Source organism: Hyperoodon ampullatus (assembly GCF_949752795.1).
Source record: "Hyperoodon ampullatus genome assembly, chromosome: 15".
In the NCBI taxonomy this organism is placed as follows: domain Eukaryota; kingdom Metazoa; phylum Chordata; class Mammalia; order Artiodactyla; family Ziphiidae; genus Hyperoodon; species Hyperoodon ampullatus.
Window position 1 is genome coordinate 75,951,934 of NC_136928.1, and position 19,505 is coordinate 75,971,438.

Consider the following 19,505-nt stretch of genomic DNA (forward strand, 5'->3'; position numbering starts at 1 on the left):
GTTACATGATGTTGCATCCTGTTTAGTTAAACACACTATATCAAAATGGTTCATTATGAATCTCTGTGGGTTTATTATTCTGGATAACACACTGGGAAATGTTTCATTCCTTTCATTTATTCTTTAAAATGAATTTCAGTGAATCTATAAGACAGAGTCTTTATTCATTTATTAACTTGTTCTATTAGCAAATTAGTTTTTGTTACTGGCCGCTGGGGATACAGAGATGAGTAAGACACAGTCCCTGCCCCTGAGGGTAGTTGGGCAGGGAAACTGCTATGATGCCATGTGACATGTGGTACAGGGACATTCACATCTAGCAGAGATCTAGTGACAGCTCCATTCGGCTTCTAGAATCTTGGCATTGGAAGAGAACTTTAGAGGTCATATGGTTCTCTCCATCATGTTTCAAAGGTAGAAACTGAGGCTGTGCTTACCTCTTCTACCTCTTACCTTCTATCCCTGGTCCCTTCATCTTCTCTGCTCAGCCATATTGAATTCCTTTCTTCTGTCTATGGAACATGGAGTTTGTTCCCATATCTGTCTTTAAAAATTCATTTTATCCATTTATTTTATTTCATTTTATTTATTCATTCATTTTTATCCACACCATATTTTATTCATTTCTATATCTTCAGAACAAAGTAGGAAGTGGGGCTAAAAATGTTGCATGTGGTCTCACAAATGTTCTGAGAAGGAGGTAGAACAGGTATTACTTGCCTCTTCAATAAATTGGGATTTCCCCCAAGTGGTCCAGGGGTTAAGAGTAAGCACTCCCACTGCAGGGGGCGTGGCTTTGATCCCTGGTCTGGGAACTAAGATCCCACGTACCTTATGCATGTCCAAAACAAATTTAAAAATGAAATAAAATAAAAACAGTATAATATAAAAATAAATAAATAAATAAATAAATAAATTGAGACCCTATGACTCGGAGAGGTTTGTAACTGGCCCAGAATCACACAACTTATTAGCAGCAGAGTCCTGACCAGGACCAGGGGCTCCTGGCTCTCAGCTCCATTCTCCTTTGTATTAAGTATGATGCTTTCTTCTGCAAGGAACGGAAGACCAACCAAAGATGGCCCAAACCACAGAGGGTTAATTATCCCATACAACGCATGGTCCAGATACTGTTTTAGGATTTAGTCAGCAGCTCAGGGATACCACCGAGGGCTCAGGTTCTTTCTATCTTTCCATTCTGCCACATTCAGCTTGGAATCAGTATCTTCCTTCACCTCTGACAGTTAGCTATAGCAATTCCAGGGATCGCATGCAGACACTATACAAACACCAGCATGCTAGTCTTTCTACAAGTGAAGAAATCCTTTTCCAGAACCCTCCCCAGCTTTCAGCAGAGCTTTTCTCAGATCCCTTTTGACCAGGATTGGTCACATCCCAGATACAAGATGGACCTGGATTTTTGGCCTCTGCAGTGGGAAGTAGGCCATGGCCAGAGAGGAAAGGGTAAGAAGAGGACCATGGCCACCGGGTATATAACCAACAACATCTGCCACCTCATTTCATCCAGCCACCCCTCTGTGTCTTCTCTGGTCAGTGCCAGGCAGTAGGCAGCACAGTCCCATAATTTGTAGTCATTAAGTCAGCTCGAGAAGGAAGCTGTGCTTCCTCGTGGTGGGTGGGCTTCTCCACCCTCGTATACATAGTCAGCCCTCCCTGGTTTTCCACCGACCCAACTCCGACATTGCTGAAAAGGAGCTCTCACACCGGAAATGCAGGCATCGTCAGACTCTCTGCCACGCTGGCCTTCACAAGTACCCTGTCCTTTTCCCTTGTCTGACGAGGAAACTCAGACTCGGAGACTGAAGAACTTGCCTCCGTCCAACAGGCCCCCGGACTCCTTGCTCCTTCCATTCCACCTAGAAGTCGTCTGGAACCACACCAGTTGTTTATCTGAATGTTTTCAATGAAAGGCCATAGGAAGGTAAACTATACAAACTACCCTTTTTAGTAGCGATCAAGTCTCCTTCTGAGATTTCCATCAGGGATCCATCTACCTAGTAAAGAGCACTGGCAATGGAGCCCAACAGCTTGGGTGTGAATGTCATGTGACCCTGGGAGAGTTATTACCCATTTTGTGCCTCATTTGTAAAATGGGGGGAATAATAATGTCTACTTCATACACCCTTGTGAGGATCAAATGAGTTAATATACACATAATGCTGTGTTTGGAACAGTACCTGACACTTGATAAGCATTCAATTAATGTTGGCTATTGTCATCTACCCATTGTTCATCTATGCATCGAGTCACACTTTGATTTTTTTTCTAGAAAGGACATAAGTGCCTGGTTCCTACTGTATTTTTTGTTGTATTTTTTGTTGTAATGACAATGTGCCCCTTTTCTACTCACCTCCAGGGTGTGACAGTCCCCTGGAGCAGACAGTAAATATGTGGATTGCACAGGGACAACAGAAACCGTCCCTGACACCTACGTCAATATCTAGTGTTAATATGCTTTGTCTCAAATGGGATCCTCCTCCTCCAGCCCTCAGAGGGGGCTGTACACACACCCCAAACACCCCACCGGGGTGTCCATGGGACCGCATGTTCTTCTCCCAGAGCTCTACTCTGGAGTCAGTGTAACACCTTCGAGGCTGTTACTGTCTGCAGCAGAGAAGCACAGGGAGGGAGAGAATTCCCTGTCTGCTGGCTTCCCTCCCCAACTGCTGGGAGAATTCCCGCTGGCACCTGCACCCGGGGACAATCTCTTCTCTTCCTCCTTCGCCCCTCTTTCTCCACAGGGGCAGGATGCCTTGCCAGCCGGCAGGGCATGCTGGGGAAGACTGGTTCACACGATGGAATCTGAGACAGCTCTCCCCCGAAGGGAGGGACAGTGTCCTGGGGCGAATGGTGACTTGAGGCTTCAGAGAGGTGAAGAGTCCCAGAAGGATCTCTCTGGCACGCAGAGGCCAGCTTCCTCACCCCTGCGCTCTTCTCATCAGTCCCCGGGGCCCCCAGTAATAATGAAAGTGACCTCGAGTATTAATTGAGCACCTTCAGTGGAAGCACGTGTAAGGTAGATATGAAGAATTATCTAACAGCGGCGGAAGCTGAAGATAAGGGAAGTGGAGGACCTCGTCCAAGAACTCGCAGCTCTTAGGGGCAGACCCTGGGTTCAAACTGCAGAGTCAGCTCCAGGGCTGTTCCTTCCACAAAAGCAGCTGCCTTTTCAGCTCTTATTTAATACATGTTCTAAGCTGCTCTCTGTGTCTCTGATAGAGGGAGGAATCCAAGCCCCAAATGATAATATACATAACTTCAGCTCACATCTTTATGCCCTTTAATGAAAAATACATACACGGGGCTTCCCTGGTGGCACAGTGGTTAAGAATCCGCCTGCCAATGCAGGGGAAACGGGTTCAGTCCCTGGCCCGGGAAGATCCCACATGCCACAGAGCAACCAAGCCCGTGCGCCACAAGTACTGAGGCTGCGCTCTAGAGCCCGCGAGCCACAACTACTGAAGCCTGCACGCCTAGAGCCTGTGCTCCACAACAAGAGAAGCCGCAACAGTGAGAAGCCCACACACCGCAAGGAAGAGTAGCCCCCGCTCGCCGCAACTAGAGAAAGCACGCGTGCAGCAACCAAGACCCAATGCAGCCAAAACTACAAAACAAACAAATAAATAAATTTATTTTACAAAATACACAAAAACACAGGACCACATCCATCTTGCACTTTTCCCTGAACACGCTCTGAACTGCCCTGATAAAACAACCCATTTGTTTTTCATTTCAAGTCAGAACACATTGAGTTTGCTTCTTTACTTCAGAGAAGGGATTTCATCTACAGAAGATGTGGCCGTGGGGTGTGACGGCACGGATGCTGCCTGTAACAGCCAGACCCAGCTGGTCTTCCTGGATCACCCAGTGTCATGGTTTTCACCCCAAAAGTTTTGACTCATCCACTTCTTTCTCAGCGAGTGGAGGGCTCAGAGCAGGCAGCTCTGGCTGGAAACCGGGCCAGGACAACAGGACAGGACTGGTCTTGTGGGCTGGGGTCAGCCTCTACTGCTAAAGTGGGGAGGCAGAGAGGCTGCCCGGGCAGGAGGACTATGGCAAGGAAAATTCCAAGTCCCCCTGAGCATTCCAGGAGGTGCCAACCATGCCAAGATCAGGGCCTTGTCCACCTACTGCTCACCCCCAGCTCTGTGGAGGCAAAACGTTTTTACCCTCTTTGTCTAAGTCTCTCCTGGGGCCTCAGCCCCCAGTTCCTGTGCTGCCCCCGTTCTCCCTGCCCAGGAAGCCTCGCCAGACCCTCCCCGGCCTTTTCTCTTCCTTCCCCTCCCCTGAGCTCTCAAAGCTCTGATTGACCCATAACCTCACTTAGCTCTTGGGTTGTCACTGCAATGATCTGCTTGGAAGGCTGCCTCTTCCCACATGGCCTGGCACTTCCATTAGTGTCCTACCTGCTGCTCCCCTCAGGGTTCAGTGCAGCACAGACAAGGTACAGCTGGTAAATACTTGATGAAGAACTCAGTCAACTTTGATGTTAAGTCATTCGTTCAAGGGCACATTGCGAGCTCCTGCAGCTTCACCCACGGAGTCACGGGGACCATTTATAAGGGAAATGAAAAAGAATGCTTCCTTCCTGGTACTGTCGTTATGCTGTTTTAAGAGGAAGACAATACCAGGTCACCAGAATTTCCATGGTCATCGAACAAATCCCAGCAGGAAGCCATCTCTCTGCCTTGTCTACAACATTCTGGACTTCAGAGCTTTTCTGGCAGTCTGGGCCCTCTGTGACCGGGGCCCACTCACATCTCCAACCTCACTTTCCCCTGATACCTCTTTGGTGATCCGACATTTTAGCCAACACGGTGGCTTGCTATTTCCCACACCTTCCCCTGCCTCCCTGCCCTGTACCCTTGCTTAGGGTGGTCCCCCTCTTAGGACTGTCATCCTCGCAGCTGCAAATCCGACCTATATTTCAAGGCATCGTGAAATCTTCAGTGAAGATATTTATATAGAAACTCGTTACATTAGAATATTTACACGAGTCTTGGGACAGATAGCACTTTCTCTGTGATCTTTTAGCTATCTACACGGATTGTTCCACTAGGCTGCAAGCTCTTTAAAGGAGTGAGGGAGTCTGACTCAAACTCTGCATCCTCCATAGCTCTTGGCTACAGACTTGTTATAGATACCGCTCGGTAGTGTTTGTTGAAGGTGGGTGGCTGCTAGAAACTACTATGGATGATTATCTACAAAAGGATTCCCCTAAAATAGCTAAGGAGGCCCTTGGGCATTTCGTAAATGGATTTAGGTGTATTTTGTGGCTGACCACACCTCCCCCCCAATCTCTCCACTGTGATGAGAGAAGTGCATTGCATGTGCGAGGGGAGAAGCTGTCTTCGAGCCCAACGCAGGACACAATTCACAGCAACATCATCACTGTCACAGGGAGGGGACGCTAAGCTCCATAACACCCTCAGAGAGAAACAGATGAGGGTCCAAGAACCATTCCAAGGGGAGACACCGGAGTGCATAATCAATAAGACAGAGAGCTTTCTTCCGGCAGGTGCTAAATAGGCCACAGGAGGGGAGGAAATGATTTCCACCAAGGTGGGTCAAGGATACCCGATCCAAGCCCTATCACCCTTTCAAAGGGTCAGAAAAATCCAATAATGTAAAACAGCTTTACATTCAGAGATCCAGATATGATTTTCTTATCTTCAAGTCCAACCCTGTATTTCCAATTAGAAATGTATTGTCCTTTAATAATTAGCTGAAGAGAATAGCTAACTGGAGAGCAGGTCCTTCTGGCTTTAAAACCTCATTATCAGGCTGGAGTTGAGACACATCCTTTTGGATGTTAATTGGAGCCATTAGGAACAGGTTCTCAGGCAGCCCTCCTCGCTCCAGGGCGTCTGTTTCCTCTTTTGTAAAATGGGGGCAGGGTGGACTGAGAGACTTCTAAAGGGCTCTTTCTAACCTTATCCTGAGGACACAGAAGTTGAGGTATCCTCTAAGAGCATTCCTTTGGATGGCATGGCTGCAATGACCACTGATATCTCTCTAACTGACACCTGCCCTATCATGGGGAAGCAAAATCCCAAGGTGTGGAAGCCATTCAAAATAATTTCACACCCGTTGAGACAGGAGAAGGTTATCACTTCCACCCCTCTGGGATAAATGCTCTCTCTAATGCAAGACATGTGGGTAGTAGCTAGCTATTCCCTGAGACAATCTCGCTGTAATAAAATGTCTTTGGAGCCTCACATGGGACACTGTTTTCCCAGAACTGTAACTTTATTGTCATCTCTTCCTTGAGATTTCAGACCCCAGCTCTTGTTTTCCACATTAATTCAATTTGAAGTGCAGCCTAGATTGTGTTGGCAAACATTCCAAATGGAAATGAATTCCCAGGTTCTCACTAAAAATTGCAATGTCTTCACTAGCCCAATCTGGCTAACATTTTGTGTCTTATGTAATGTCTATTTCCCAAAGGAATTAAAATGCTTCTGTATATAGCTCTGCCCAACAAATTTTTAATAAGGCGTACTCCTAATTACCTCTTATGAACAAGCAGAATCTGAAGCCCTGAAAATCGATCACCCAAACATGCTTTTCTTGAGCCAAGAGTATTATTTTCAAAATTGATTTGAATCAGATGTTGAGAAGCGATAATAGTCACCTCTGTCACATTTTCTTTGGATAAAATACTTGATAGGGGAGCCAGCGCTTGATGCCACAGCCAAGAGACTGGGCTGTTTGGCATCTGGAAGACTTTCCATGCCCAGATGCCTAAGTTCAAGCATGATGAAGCAGGGCTCAGAATATTCTCCCCATCTGACAGATGAGGAATCTGAGGGTCAGAGTGGTTTATTGATTTATTTAACAACCTTTAAGCATAAGACTTTCCCAAGTTCACACGACCAGTGTATGGTACAGCCAGGTACACATCCAGCCTTCTGATTAAACCACATCACATTTAAGTATATTCTGGCAAAACACTAATAGCAGTGTAGGCTCTGGGGAATGAAGAAGCGCTCTACCCAGAGAGGAGGTGAGAAAAGCTTATAGAATTGTGTTGCAAAACTATAATGTCCTTGTTAACAGAGGTGAGGGGGAGTGGGGAACCAAAGGCTTAGGAACTCAGAGGAGAAAGAGATTCCTCTGGCTTTGAGAGTCGGAAGATCAAAGAAGGCTCTTCTAAGGAGAAGCTTTTGAGCTGGTCCTAGAAGGATGGCTGAAATGGAGCAACAAGAGAACTTTCGATGCATCTGCTTCACAGCAAAGTAGATCAGAGAAGCTCCCAGATGCCTGTTCCTGCGTGTGACCCAGAGGCCACAGGAAGCACAGCAGGAGGGAAGAATGCTGCTTGCAAGGTGGGCCAGGTGTTCAATTGCTGGCCCCTCTGCAGCCCTGGTCAAGTCTCCTGACTTCCCAACCCATACAGCTTGGAGTAAGGAAATGCTACCTCCAACGTCTGGTTCCTTGGCCATGGTGAGAATCAAGTGAGCTAACGGTCAGATTAAAGCACTTTTAGAATGATCACAAAAGAAGGGACGAAAGGGAGGGAGAGAGAAGAGAAGGAAAAATGAGACAGGAGACCTGTGGCAGAAGCCCCGGGGGTATGAGCTTTATCTTCAACAGGTGGTTTTCCAGATTATCTCAGCAGGTCTGCCAAGAGGTTTTGGTTTGTTTGTTTGTTTGTTTTGTTTTGTTTCATTGTACTTTTGTTTCAACCTAATACGCTCAATCTGGTGGGCCTCCTGCCAACACCATGCAGAGGAGCTCTCAAACACACTAGCCGTTTTTTATTCTAGCTTTTGTGATGCTGGTCAGTGAGACTTATGAACTTCCAGACACACTGACAGCTCATGTCCAAATCACCCTTGCTTTGAGAGTCAGCGTCAATGTCACCTTCCCCACCAGCCCTCCCTGGGCCTCCATGTCCTTCCCTGTCTTTCATGGTTCTGATCACAATGGTCCCTGTATTACAGATGTGTGTGTGTGTGTGTGTGTGTGTGTATGGTATATACCATACACTTGACCTATAGACTTCTTGCTGGCACCAGACCATAGCCACCTGAGGGTAGGGATCTGTGACGGTCTCTGTAGACCCAGGGTCTTTTCAGCATCTGGCACATAGGTGCTTAGGAGAATGAATGCAAGCAGGGGTGCATTTCATCCCCTTGGGGCCTTGCCATTTGCATTTTCACGGGGCTCTGGACAAAATACAGCTTAATTAATGGGCCTTGAATGAATCAGGAAAACATCCCACAACAAACTGAAAACAAATTTCACAAAGTGCAGTCCAGAAACTTTTGTTCTCTTTTTGCCTGTAACGTTTATTTGAGAGTCTAGTTTAGAAGGGAAATGTTCTCCATTTGTCTTACTGTCAGTTGAGACCCAATAACTCTACGGTCACAGAAATTAGAATGTTAGGCCTGCCAATGATTACAAGTATCTTTAGTGATTCTTAATATTTGGGGAGCTTGCAAAGAACCATTTATATACCTGAGGAAAGTTATCTCAAGAGAGTGTAGATACAAAATTATACATATAATTTCAGTGTGTACAGAACTCCGGAAGCCTATCCCAGGATACTCCCAGGTTAAGCTCTAGGCCAGTGTTTCTCAAAATGTCATTCATGGATTTTCTCCATTAGAACTATCTTTGAGGTCTTATTAAGAATCCAGACACTGGGGCTCTGTCCTAGGCCTAGTAGAACAGCAGCCCTAAGGAAGGGGCCCAGCAACCTGCTGACTGAGTAGTCTGCCCAAGTGATTTTGATACCCACTCAAGTTTGAGAGCCATCGATAGAGATTGATTTTTTTTTAATTTGCACAAATGATGAATCTGAGAATCAGAGAGAAAAAGTCCCTTGTCCAAGTTATGCAGTAAACAGGGCAAAACTAGATGCACATATTTTATTTCATAATTCTACAAAACAAAGATTGCATGCCTAAAAGCCTACATTTATTATGTGTTTTCATATAACTTTGAGGAGGTATGCCTTTTCCTTCTAATAGTAGGTTTTTAAACATAAGAATACAATTTGAGAGTAAAATTATAAAGCCACATAGAGAATTAGGTAATAATACTTTATTAACGAGAAAATCTTTCTTGTTCTATTAAAATGTCTTTAATCATCAAATGTTTAGGTGCTCCTGATTCTATGACATAATTTGTTTTTATTTTGTTTTAATCCACATCTCTGGGTAGTTGTATCAATAGAATTTTGGTGACTAGATTTATCTTTCCTATGTTTTAGGCCTAGAAAATTTCTCATTGAATGGAATTCCAATTACATTTTGTTGTAAAAATAAACATGGCTTTGCGAAGTGAAAAGCATCATACAAAAAAATGAGATGATGTTCCAGCTCTATCAGGCTCTGAGCTTACCGAGGGCAAAACTCAAGACAGCATCTGTCTTACAGAAAGCACAAAGGAAATGGGTCTTGAATGACTAAATGAATGAATAAACCCACTCTTTGAAGGATAAGCTGCAAGGGCATTTTCTAATAACCCAATTACAGAAGCTCTTCAGGAAACGACCACTTGGATGGACACACGGAATGACTCGGCAGGAACTCTTTCGTTATATGCAAATAAGTTTTACTAAAATTCAAACTGTTGGATTAGGGATGATCAAACGGCACTCAAGGGCCCTCCCACCTGCCTCAGGTACACCTTCCAGTTGCCTAACACCTAACACTCTTGAGAAGAAAATTTGGTACAGTGGTTTTTGCTTGGTGGAAAAGCAGTGGCTCAGAAGAATTGGGCTAGACCCGGGAAGAACAATCTTTGGCCATTTAATTACCTTTTTCTAAAGAGGTAGAATTTATCTCTTTCTCCACCTGCAAAATGATACACTGTAGAGACTGAGCAGGTGGAGACACATGAGAGACAGGACAGCAAGTGGTTGGTGGGGCCGAATAAAGAAGGTCTGGAATGCCACGCCTTGCCTGTCTGGTAGCAGGGATCTGGGAGAGGCCTTTGTGCTGGAGAGGACCCAGAGCTCAGTGTCTAAGAATCTACGGAGGAAATGGTGCTGGTGTAGCCTCGTGGTGGGTCCTGTTACCCTGGAAAGCATGGTAGACACACTATTTGATTCAGGCACATGCTACTGAACCTCCATAGAGCTTCACTTCCTCTTCTGTAGACCATTCTATGCAGCCGTTGCCTTTGGCATGGAAATAAAAGTTGTTTTCTACCTTGGTTCTCTGAGAGTAAATGAGCAGATCATCAATCATGATGGCAAAAACATCTTGTCATAGGTTGTAAGTCATTTTTACTTCCTTCTTTCCTTTAGGACACCACTGAGGTGACAGGACAGGGTTTATTATTTCCATCACTTAGATAAGGAAATAGATTCAGAGAGCCAGAGATCTGGCAAACATTAACACAGCTAGGACTGAATCTCAGGGCTGTCAGACTGTAGATCCCACGACCTTTTTAAACTAACTCCCTTTTCAACTCAACCTGAATCCACCCAATGATCCTGATGAAAACAATCCCGAAAGTCGAACACCAAACAAATATCAAAATGCATGCAGTGCTTTGCAGGACTCTGCCCGGTTTGTTACTTGGTTTCTTTGGCTTTGATGTCACAGAGACTAAACGAAGCAGGAATGGTATCAGCCTTCCAAGGAAGAGGACCTGGGATAGGGACATTTCCTCTCTCATGCAGCTGCTTGCTCTTCCACAGGGTTGGTTTTCTTTTAAGATTAAATTTAAAAATTCTCTGAAAATACAGTTCAAATTGCAAACGCTCAGTCTTAATTTGTGATCTCAACTTGGCAATCCTTATAATTATTGGAAACAGGAAATTCTCATGGGGGAAAAAATCAGGTACTTGGTTCTTGGTGACAAAATGCAAAATCTCTCTCCCCAACCTCTCAGCAGCAGTACTGTGGTTGGGATGATGAAACATCTGCAGTAACGTGGACATCTCTGTGTGTGCCAGGAGCGTTAGAACATTCCTGACAGAAGGCGTGCTTATACCAGATACAGAGGGCTCTGGGTTTGCCCATGAGAAGTTTGTAACAGAGAAGGAACGAGTACTGTTTTTAGTTTGTCAAGGCTGCCATAACAAAGTACCACAGACTGCGTGGTTTAAACAATAAAAGGTCTGAAGGGTAGAAGTCCAAGATCAAGGTGTTGGTAAGGTTGGTTTCTTCCGAGGCTTCTCTTTGATTTGCAGACGACCATCATTTCCCTGTGTCTTCACGTGGCCTTTCTTCTGTACATGTTTGTGTCCAAATTGCCTCTTCTTATAGGACACCTGTCATACTGGATTAGGGCCCACACTAATGACCTCATTTTAACTTAATTACCTCTTTAAAGGCCCTCTCTCCAAATACAGTCAGATTCTGACATACTGGAGATGAAAATTTCAACACACGAATTTGGGGGTGGGTGGGCACATTTCATAGGTACCAAGTTTGTCAAAGGTAAAAGCTATATACTCAGAGACGTTTTATCTTCTGAAAGGCCAGGAGAAAAGTCTTCCTTTCATCACTGCATTAATTAACTTCTAACTTTAATATCCCATTTTGAAATAACCTTTATTTTCCACTTGTGCCCCACCAACAGCATTTATGTCATTCTGCCTTGTTTTGTGGTTAACTGTGTCTCTCCAATTAGCCTGTGAGACCCTGGAGAGCAGGCAGGACTGTCCTTTAGTCACTTCTATATGCCTCCACCACAGGGCTTCCTGAGAAGGATACACACAGCCAGCATTCAATACAATTCACTCACCAACACTGATGCTTGCTCTGTGGCAGGCCCTGTCTTAGCCACTGGGTCGTATGTTGATTTAAGTGAGGTGACTATTCTCTACATGACTAAAGAATGAAACCTGTGAAACCATGCCCCATAGGGTTAACAGAAATCCTTGACTTATGGAACAGCAGATAAGGGAACAGCTTGTTAAAAACCCCTCTGCTTGTAACCTGCCTTTACTGATTAAGCTTGCTAATTTTTTTTTCCTTCTTTAATTGCATACCCTCCAAGCTTCACGTAGCTAGGTCATATATCACAAGACTTCTTAACCACCCTTATAGATAATGCCTCTGACGTATGGGTCACTAGAGTAACAGGCACTTAAGCTGTTTTCCAGAAACCTGGAGTCAACTCCTGTCTAGTCAAGCTGACAAAAGCTGGATGGGACCACTGAGCCTAAAACTGGGCCTGCACAGTTGTCTGATGAATGACCTTTGGATGTCAGAGGGCCAAAAACTCTACCCTCAGACCATGCTAAGAGCCTCCATTCCTGAACACGCATCCCATGAGGAAGCATGTAACCCAATACTCCTGCTCGGAACGCCGATTACCTCACCTTTTCCCCACCTCCAATCACCTTTCCCCCACCTCCAATCACCTTTCCCCATGCCTAAGACCACCCTGCTTCTTTATCCCATAAATATCTCAAGCCTTTTGCCTTCAGGGAGGTGGAGCTGAGACTTCTTCTCCTGTCTCCTTGCTTGGCTGCCTTGTGAATAAACTCTCTGCTCCAAACCTCAGCATCTCAGCGTACGGCTTGCTGCATGTTGGGCAAATGAGCCTGGTTCGGTAACAAACTAGGAAGGTCCATGCCCAGACCTGTGTTTTTCAAATCCCACTCCAGCAGCTGTATGGTGGAGGGGCTTGGAGGGAGGGTGATGAGGGGCTGCCAGGGGAATCCAGTCGAGAAGCAGGGCCGTGTGCTGCAGTGCAAGTCAGCATACCCATTGTTAATGTCTGTCCTGAATTTCACTCATTTTGCTGCACTGGGCAAATTACCTCATTTTGCTGCACTGGGCAAATTACCTCATTTTTCTGAACCTTAGTTTTAGACAGTTTTACATGTAGACTTAATGGAATTCCTTTATATTTTGGATACAAAGGCTTCTGAAGTTGAGAGTTTGTGGCCCCTGGCCTTGTGGGGGTGTCTCTCCCATTATCCTGTCACCCCCATACCCTCATCAGAACCGACTCCACACAATGAGGTGACTCTCCCGGAGCCTAAAATGGATTAGGTCAGTGACAGCAGATGTGTCAGGCTGACCACACAGGCAGGAGGGCAGAGGCCACCGGTGGCTTTGCTCACTCAGCTGGATTCCAGGATGTCTCAATGTCCACACTGAGATAGAAGGAACTACTGAAAAGTGCCTATTCACCACGACAAAGACTGTGTCTTGCTGAACATTTGTACTTTCAAGCTGCATTAAAGGAAGATTTTTCTTCTCAGCCCTTCTCTGGGCCTTATTACATAATACACATCTTTCTCTGTTATTCTCCCTTCTAACCTATCAGACCTGTCTTTCTTTCTTTCTTTTTTTTTTTTTTCCTGTGGATGTGGCACATTTCCTCTGCGATTCTCTTTTGTATTTTGTCCTTGGACAACTCCGGAAGGAGAGGAGGGCTTTGCCTACTTTCTAACTATTTGATACAAGAGCACAGGCTGAGTTTAAATATGGCTGTTAAGAGGCTGCCAAGAATCTAAACTTCATCCACAAAGTTATATATCCTCTTCCTGGAAAAAAAGTCCACTCTGGGGTGGAGTGGGGGAGGTAGGGGTAGGGGTTGATATTGGTACATATATATCAGTTGTACCATAAAACACTGAGGGATGTTTGATGTTTACACACCCCCCTCCCTTATCTTGAGGTGGATTTTATTTTCAGTGCTGAGTACTTCCAGCATGTAAATAAAATACTTCCTTTCCTGCATTTGAACTATTTCTTCAAAGGCAAAACCACTCTCATTTTGAACAAATAGTGAGAAACATGGCACATAGAGCTCTTAAACACAGAGTGACAGCTTGCATGGCTTTTACTGATATGAAAGTGGCTTTGGCAAATCTCATTTGTCTGTACTTTCCTTGGGGCTGAGGGAAGACAGTTCTGAGGCACAGGCTAACTTCTGGGTGATAAAATGGTAGAAGATGTGACTTTGAAAACTATGTTGAGTTGTATAAAAATCTAGGAAAATGCATACCATCCCACTTCTCGGCAAAAGCAATTTATGTCAATTGAATGGTAAATGCATTTCTCAGTGCTTCCACGTAAAAGATCTCTACACACTAAAAACTAATTACTCAGATATCCTTAGAAGTGTCACAGTAAACTTATAACATGCGCATATACCACTTTTTGTGTACGTTTGTACACACATTTAAAAAGATAGCTATAGATACCTTGAGCCCTCAGGTGGTCAGCACTGGATTAATGATAATCACAGATTCTTAACATTCATTAGTGGTCCATGCAGGATTAGCAAGCTTTTATCAATGCAATAACCACCTGCAAACCGAGCACCCAAAGCCATAGCTAAGACTTTAACACAATCCGTCCAACTATCTAACCATGTGGCTAAACTTCCATCTCATCCCTTGCCTCTTTTTTTTTTTTTTTTCCTTTGGTACGCGGGCCTCTCACTGCTGTGGCCTCTCCCGTTGCGGAGCACAGGCTCCAGACGCGCAGGCTCAGCAGCCATGGCTCACGGGCCCAGCCGCTCCACGGCATGTGGGATCCTCCTGGACCAGGGCACGAACCCGTGTCCCCTGCATCGGCAGGCGGACTCTCAACCACTGCGCCACCAGGGAAGCCCCCTTGCCTCTTATGCACTGGATGTAACCATCATAACTGCAGGGTGGGTGATGCAGTTTGAATCCTGTGTTCATCACTCTCTTGCTTTCTTTTTCATGCGATTTTATTGCTTTTATTTGTAGTTCTATAAAACATATATTTATCTTATCTGTGTTATAGTATTTTGAGACTTACTTTTTGCACTTAATGTTTCAGTGTTGCTGCAGTTCAACTGTTTTGACTGCCATGTGAGTATACCACAGTTTATTTTCCACTCTCCCTTTGATGGGCATTTGGGTTGTTTCCCAGTTTTGTTATTGTGAGCAGTGCAGCTATGAACATTCTTATACATGTTCCTTCTTGTACATATGCAAGGATGGAATTGCTGGAGCAAAGGCTATATGAGATGTTCAACTTCAAGAGAGAATGACACTGTTTCATATTTTATATAATCATCCCATGCACATATTATGCATGTGGATGGTTCATATTGCTCAAATTGATACTTGCTGTACTTGAATGATAAGAGCACTATTATCTATTTGGTATTTTAGTCAGAAAAAGTTAAAAGAGAAACAATGCATTTTTTTCCACAAGCCTCACATTATCGAAGTGTAAACAAAACGGAATGTCTTAGATCATGCCAAATCTAGAACAAGTACAGCTGATAAACTCAGACAAACCGAAGCAATACCACTGCAGTACAAATTATACCTTACACGGAACAGTTTTATCTAATGTCCAGGGGAATGTTAACTTCTAAACAGTACGAAATCCTGGGGAAAGTCCATATTTTAGACCTTGATAAAAGGATAGAAGACCATCCTGGTAGACCTTGATGTATACCAGAACTCCCTACTTTCTTCTAAATGCAAAGCTGTGGAGATCTGTATATTTTTCTTACCTGCAAAGAAGGGGACCTTTCTGGGTGCAAAAGCCCTCCCAGATACTTTCTTGCTAACTGAGAGAGGTACAGATACCTTTAACAAGCCAGACAATGGTGCAATTAGCCGCCTGTCAATACTCATCAGCAAATGCTACTATTTGAGATTTTTACTGTGCTTTACCAGATGCTATCATCCTCTGAACTGTTGGGTGTTTTGATTGAACAATTGCTCTTCTTGTTCAGAAATTGCTTGACTTATGGCTGGAACAAAACACATCCCTTTGCATTTTTAAAAATGACCATTTTTCTTTTTGGGTGGAAAACCACCAGAGTTGAAACAAATTGGCTACTTCGAGTTATAATTCCATGTGAAGCTACATGTGATGAGGACAATGTTTTCTGGCCTGAAGATTAAAAAAAAAAAGTTGCAAAACAACTTACCTTCACGTAGAGCTGCTGAAATTCCTCGAGATTCAGCCTCCCGCTTGGACAGTCCTTGAGAAATCCTTTGTACCACTGCTTGAGTTCATGCTCATTAAACTCTGTGCTCTTCACCAGGTCCTCCATCACTTCGGGGGCCAGTTTGCTATTCTGTTTCCCCATTCTGCCTGATGAAAAGCAAATTAATGCAATTAGCGCTGTGGCTGTGATCATTTCAAGCTTGATTAAGAGCCAAGCTAGAGTTCTGAGCAGTCCCTTGGTTGAAGTCCCTCCAGCGTGTCTGATCAAAGTCTCCCCAAGTCTGTTTCCTTCTATTTGATATTCTAGAAAAGAGATGACCGAAAAAGACTTCTCAAAAGGCTGTAGGGTTCATTCTCCTCCTTCATGTGTCATCTTTTACACAGCACTGACTCCCACATGGAAAGCCAACATCCCTTTTTATGCTACTCATGTCAAGTTCATGGAAAATGTTTGTATTCTCATTTTACGAATTATGATTCGTTAGCACTTACTGCACAGGTGCCTAATTCTACATGTAGTTTGCAGGGATATTAAGTGACATTATTGACAAGAACCGTAAGAAGGATCTATAGCCAAATGATCGAAAAGTGGCTTTGGGGGCTTCCCTGGTGGCGCAGTGGTTGAGAGTCCGCCTGCCGATGCAGGGGACACGGATTCGTGCCCCGGTCCGGGAAGATCCCACGTGCCACGGAGCGGCTGGGCCCGTGAGCCATGGCTGCTGAGCCTGCGCATCCGGAGCCTGTGCTCCGCAACGGGAGAGGCCACAACAGTGAGAGGCCCGCGTACAGCAAAAACAAAAATAAAAAGAAAAAAGAAAAGTGGCTTTGGAAATCTGATCAGCAATGGTAGGGAATGCGTTGTTCTAGTTCCAAAGTTTCTGCTGTTTTTTTTCTTTTTCAAATGCCAACAGATCGTTTTTACTCATCTCATTAATTCTCTATCTCTCTTCTCAGCTTCAGAAACTTCCTACAACATTGCCTTCAGTGTTGACAACTTCTGGGTGGTTTTTTTTTAAAGATTGGTTAGTGAATTTCAGTTGACATAATTCCATTCTATTCTTATTACTGCTAGTAAGTCAAAATAATAGTGCATAACATAAAATATAAAATACATTGATTATATGCCAGGTTGTGTGGCCAACATCACAGTCAAGTGTAGGTGAACAGAGCATAGGTTTAGAGTTATCCCTGATTTGGCCCTTTACCTTATGTGTTGCTTACAGCAATATTAATTAACTGCTTTAGCTTCTATTTCTTTCTCAATAAAGCACACATAAAAAAAAAACTCTTTCAGATTTACTGTGATGGCTAATTAAGAAATACGTAGGTAAACAAAGACCAAAAAACATTCCAAAATTAAAACAGTTGTATCAGTGCAGGAAAATTAAAGATGATTTTTTAAAAATTCCCTTTCATGTAGTTGTTTTGTGACAAAAAAAATTAAAACAAAACAAATTAACCACAGAGTAATTTAAAAAGTCAAGTTAGACTTGAAAATCTGGGGGATCACCAGAACAAGGCAAGTATCGCGAGATCTTTCAAGCCCTATGAGAGGAGCCAGAGTTAGGTTTTGGAGAATTTACCCAAGTGGAGCCAGTCCTTCAGAGTGCTTGAGACAAATTCTCTACTAGGCTCTCAGCAGGTCCATACTTGCAACAGCCCAGAAGGGGTAATCTTACCACATACCCTGCTGTTATTATTTTTTTACCTTCTTCTAAAACAGATTCCACACCCATTGTCAGTAACCTGCCCTAACACTGAACACTTCTTTCAAAACAATGAAACCAAACCACTATTGCTGCTTTCAGGGGAAGCTTCCTTTTCGGAAGCACACAGCATGGTGAAAAGATACTGTTTAGATGGCCATTTGCTTCCAAACTCTTCTGTTTGATAAAAGGGCCTGAGGATCAGCAACTATGCCCTTTCTCATGGAGTTTCTCTACATATTTTTGCTCTGAATTTCAAGTTTCAAGTCTCTTATTAAAAACCATCTCTTAATTATAAGTTACTGTGGGATTCCACAGCTGGATATGGAAATCAAGTGGGCACTCAGGTGTCAGGTTTAATTAATCTGGGTACGAAAATGGTAATTCATGGTTATCTTGATAATCAAAAGATGTATTACCAAACTTTCAGTACTTCTCTTTGTTCTTTTCAGTACAGAATTACAAATTTTCATTATTGAACCAGAATCTCACCTAATAATAATAGCTACTGTACCCTGAGTGGCTGCGGGGGAGGCATTAGGATGGACCCTTCACAAACTTGACCTCTAACCCTGTGACAACTCAGCAAAACAATGAGGGCAGCTCTCTTGTACAAAATCATACAACTAACGAGTGGCACAGCTAGAATTTGAACGTGGATCTGCAAGGCTCTAGCGCACAGTTACCGACAGACAGGTGGTTGGAAGGCATTGCAGGAGAAGGAACAGAAACAGCGAAAGCAGGAAGGTTTGAGAGGCTGAATCAGCGTTTTCTGGCGCTGCAAGAGGGATGAGAGAGGGATCACTTTGCCAAGCTCTTGTTTGGAAAAGCCCGTTAGATTTACCAAAACCACAAGCCCAGAAGTGAGTTTGTATGAATGATGGGAAAAGGGGTTAAGGGTTATTAAAAACCACCTCCCCCAAGGGCCTTTAGAAGGTCAACGTGTCAGCTTCTCTCTTAAGCAAGGGAGCTTGGATTCTCTACGGATCATTGCGATGCCTTAAACTGTTCAGTTGACCCGGGAGAGGATGGTCTCTTACACACAAGGGGAACATGGTCAGCACCATGAATCACAGTTTTGGGGACTCAAATGCATAACGTCATGCATCTTGGTTACAGGTCATGGTCAGCACCATCACTCAGGTGTGCCTGGAAATGAGTGAATCATGTACAAAATCAAGTTCTGACCTGGCTCAGAGTGGCACTGCCACCGCCCTCATCAGGTTTTGCCTGGATTAATAATCCTCCCTGGGCTCTCTACTCCAACCTGCCTCCTGCATGGCTGCTTGAATGAATTTCTGAAATGCAAACCTCAGCGTCTGATCGTCTCCCCAAAACGCTCAACAGTTCACCGTTGTCTACAGGATGTAGTCCCAGCTTGCTAGCGTGGCACAGTCTTGCTGACTCATAGCCTCATTTTCTGCCAACCTGTCTTTTCACTTCATATACCAGTAATAATCAACTGTTACAGGTCCCAGGGCTTGCATGCTTCCACACATTCATGCTTTGCACGTGCTGTTTCTTTTCCTGGAATGTCATCCCCCTTTATCTGCTCAGCACGCTTCTTCTCCTTCTTTAAGTAGTCTCAGCTCACGTGCCAGCTCCTCTGTGAAATCTCTGCAGACTCTCCAAGGCTGACTTAGGCATCCTTTGTCCTCGGCCTCTCCTTTCCCTTATAAAAGCTTCCATGATCATGATTGATTTCTCTACTGGATTGTTCGTTGCTTGAGAGGACTGCTTTTATTTATCTTTGCACCCTGGTACCTCATACTAGATGCTCAACAAATACTTTTTGAGGAGATGAATGAATGGGACGTGAGCCACTATGAAGGATCTTGTCACTGGTCTTCATTAGTCCCATTATGGGATTTGGTATGTTTCTTTCTGGGAAAATCAGCCTCATAATAATCTA

At 44.1% G+C, this 19,505-nt stretch overlaps 1 protein-coding gene across 2 annotated transcripts in view; it reads right to left on the minus strand.

The window, feature by feature from the left end:
• The window catches only part of VSNL1 (visinin like 1), a gene marked incomplete at both ends in the record, with an annotated part of 57,419 nt that extends 41,390 nt beyond the window's left edge, over positions 1–16,029 (minus strand). For both annotated transcript variants that reach the window (XM_079720694.1, XM_079720693.1), the window contains one exon: positions 15,868–16,029. In XM_079720694.1, the coding sequence (XP_079576820.1) occupies positions 15,868–16,029 (162 nt within the window). The remainder of the gene's footprint in view (positions 1–15,867) is intronic.
• Between the last annotated feature and the right edge of the window lie 3,476 nt (positions 16,030–19,505).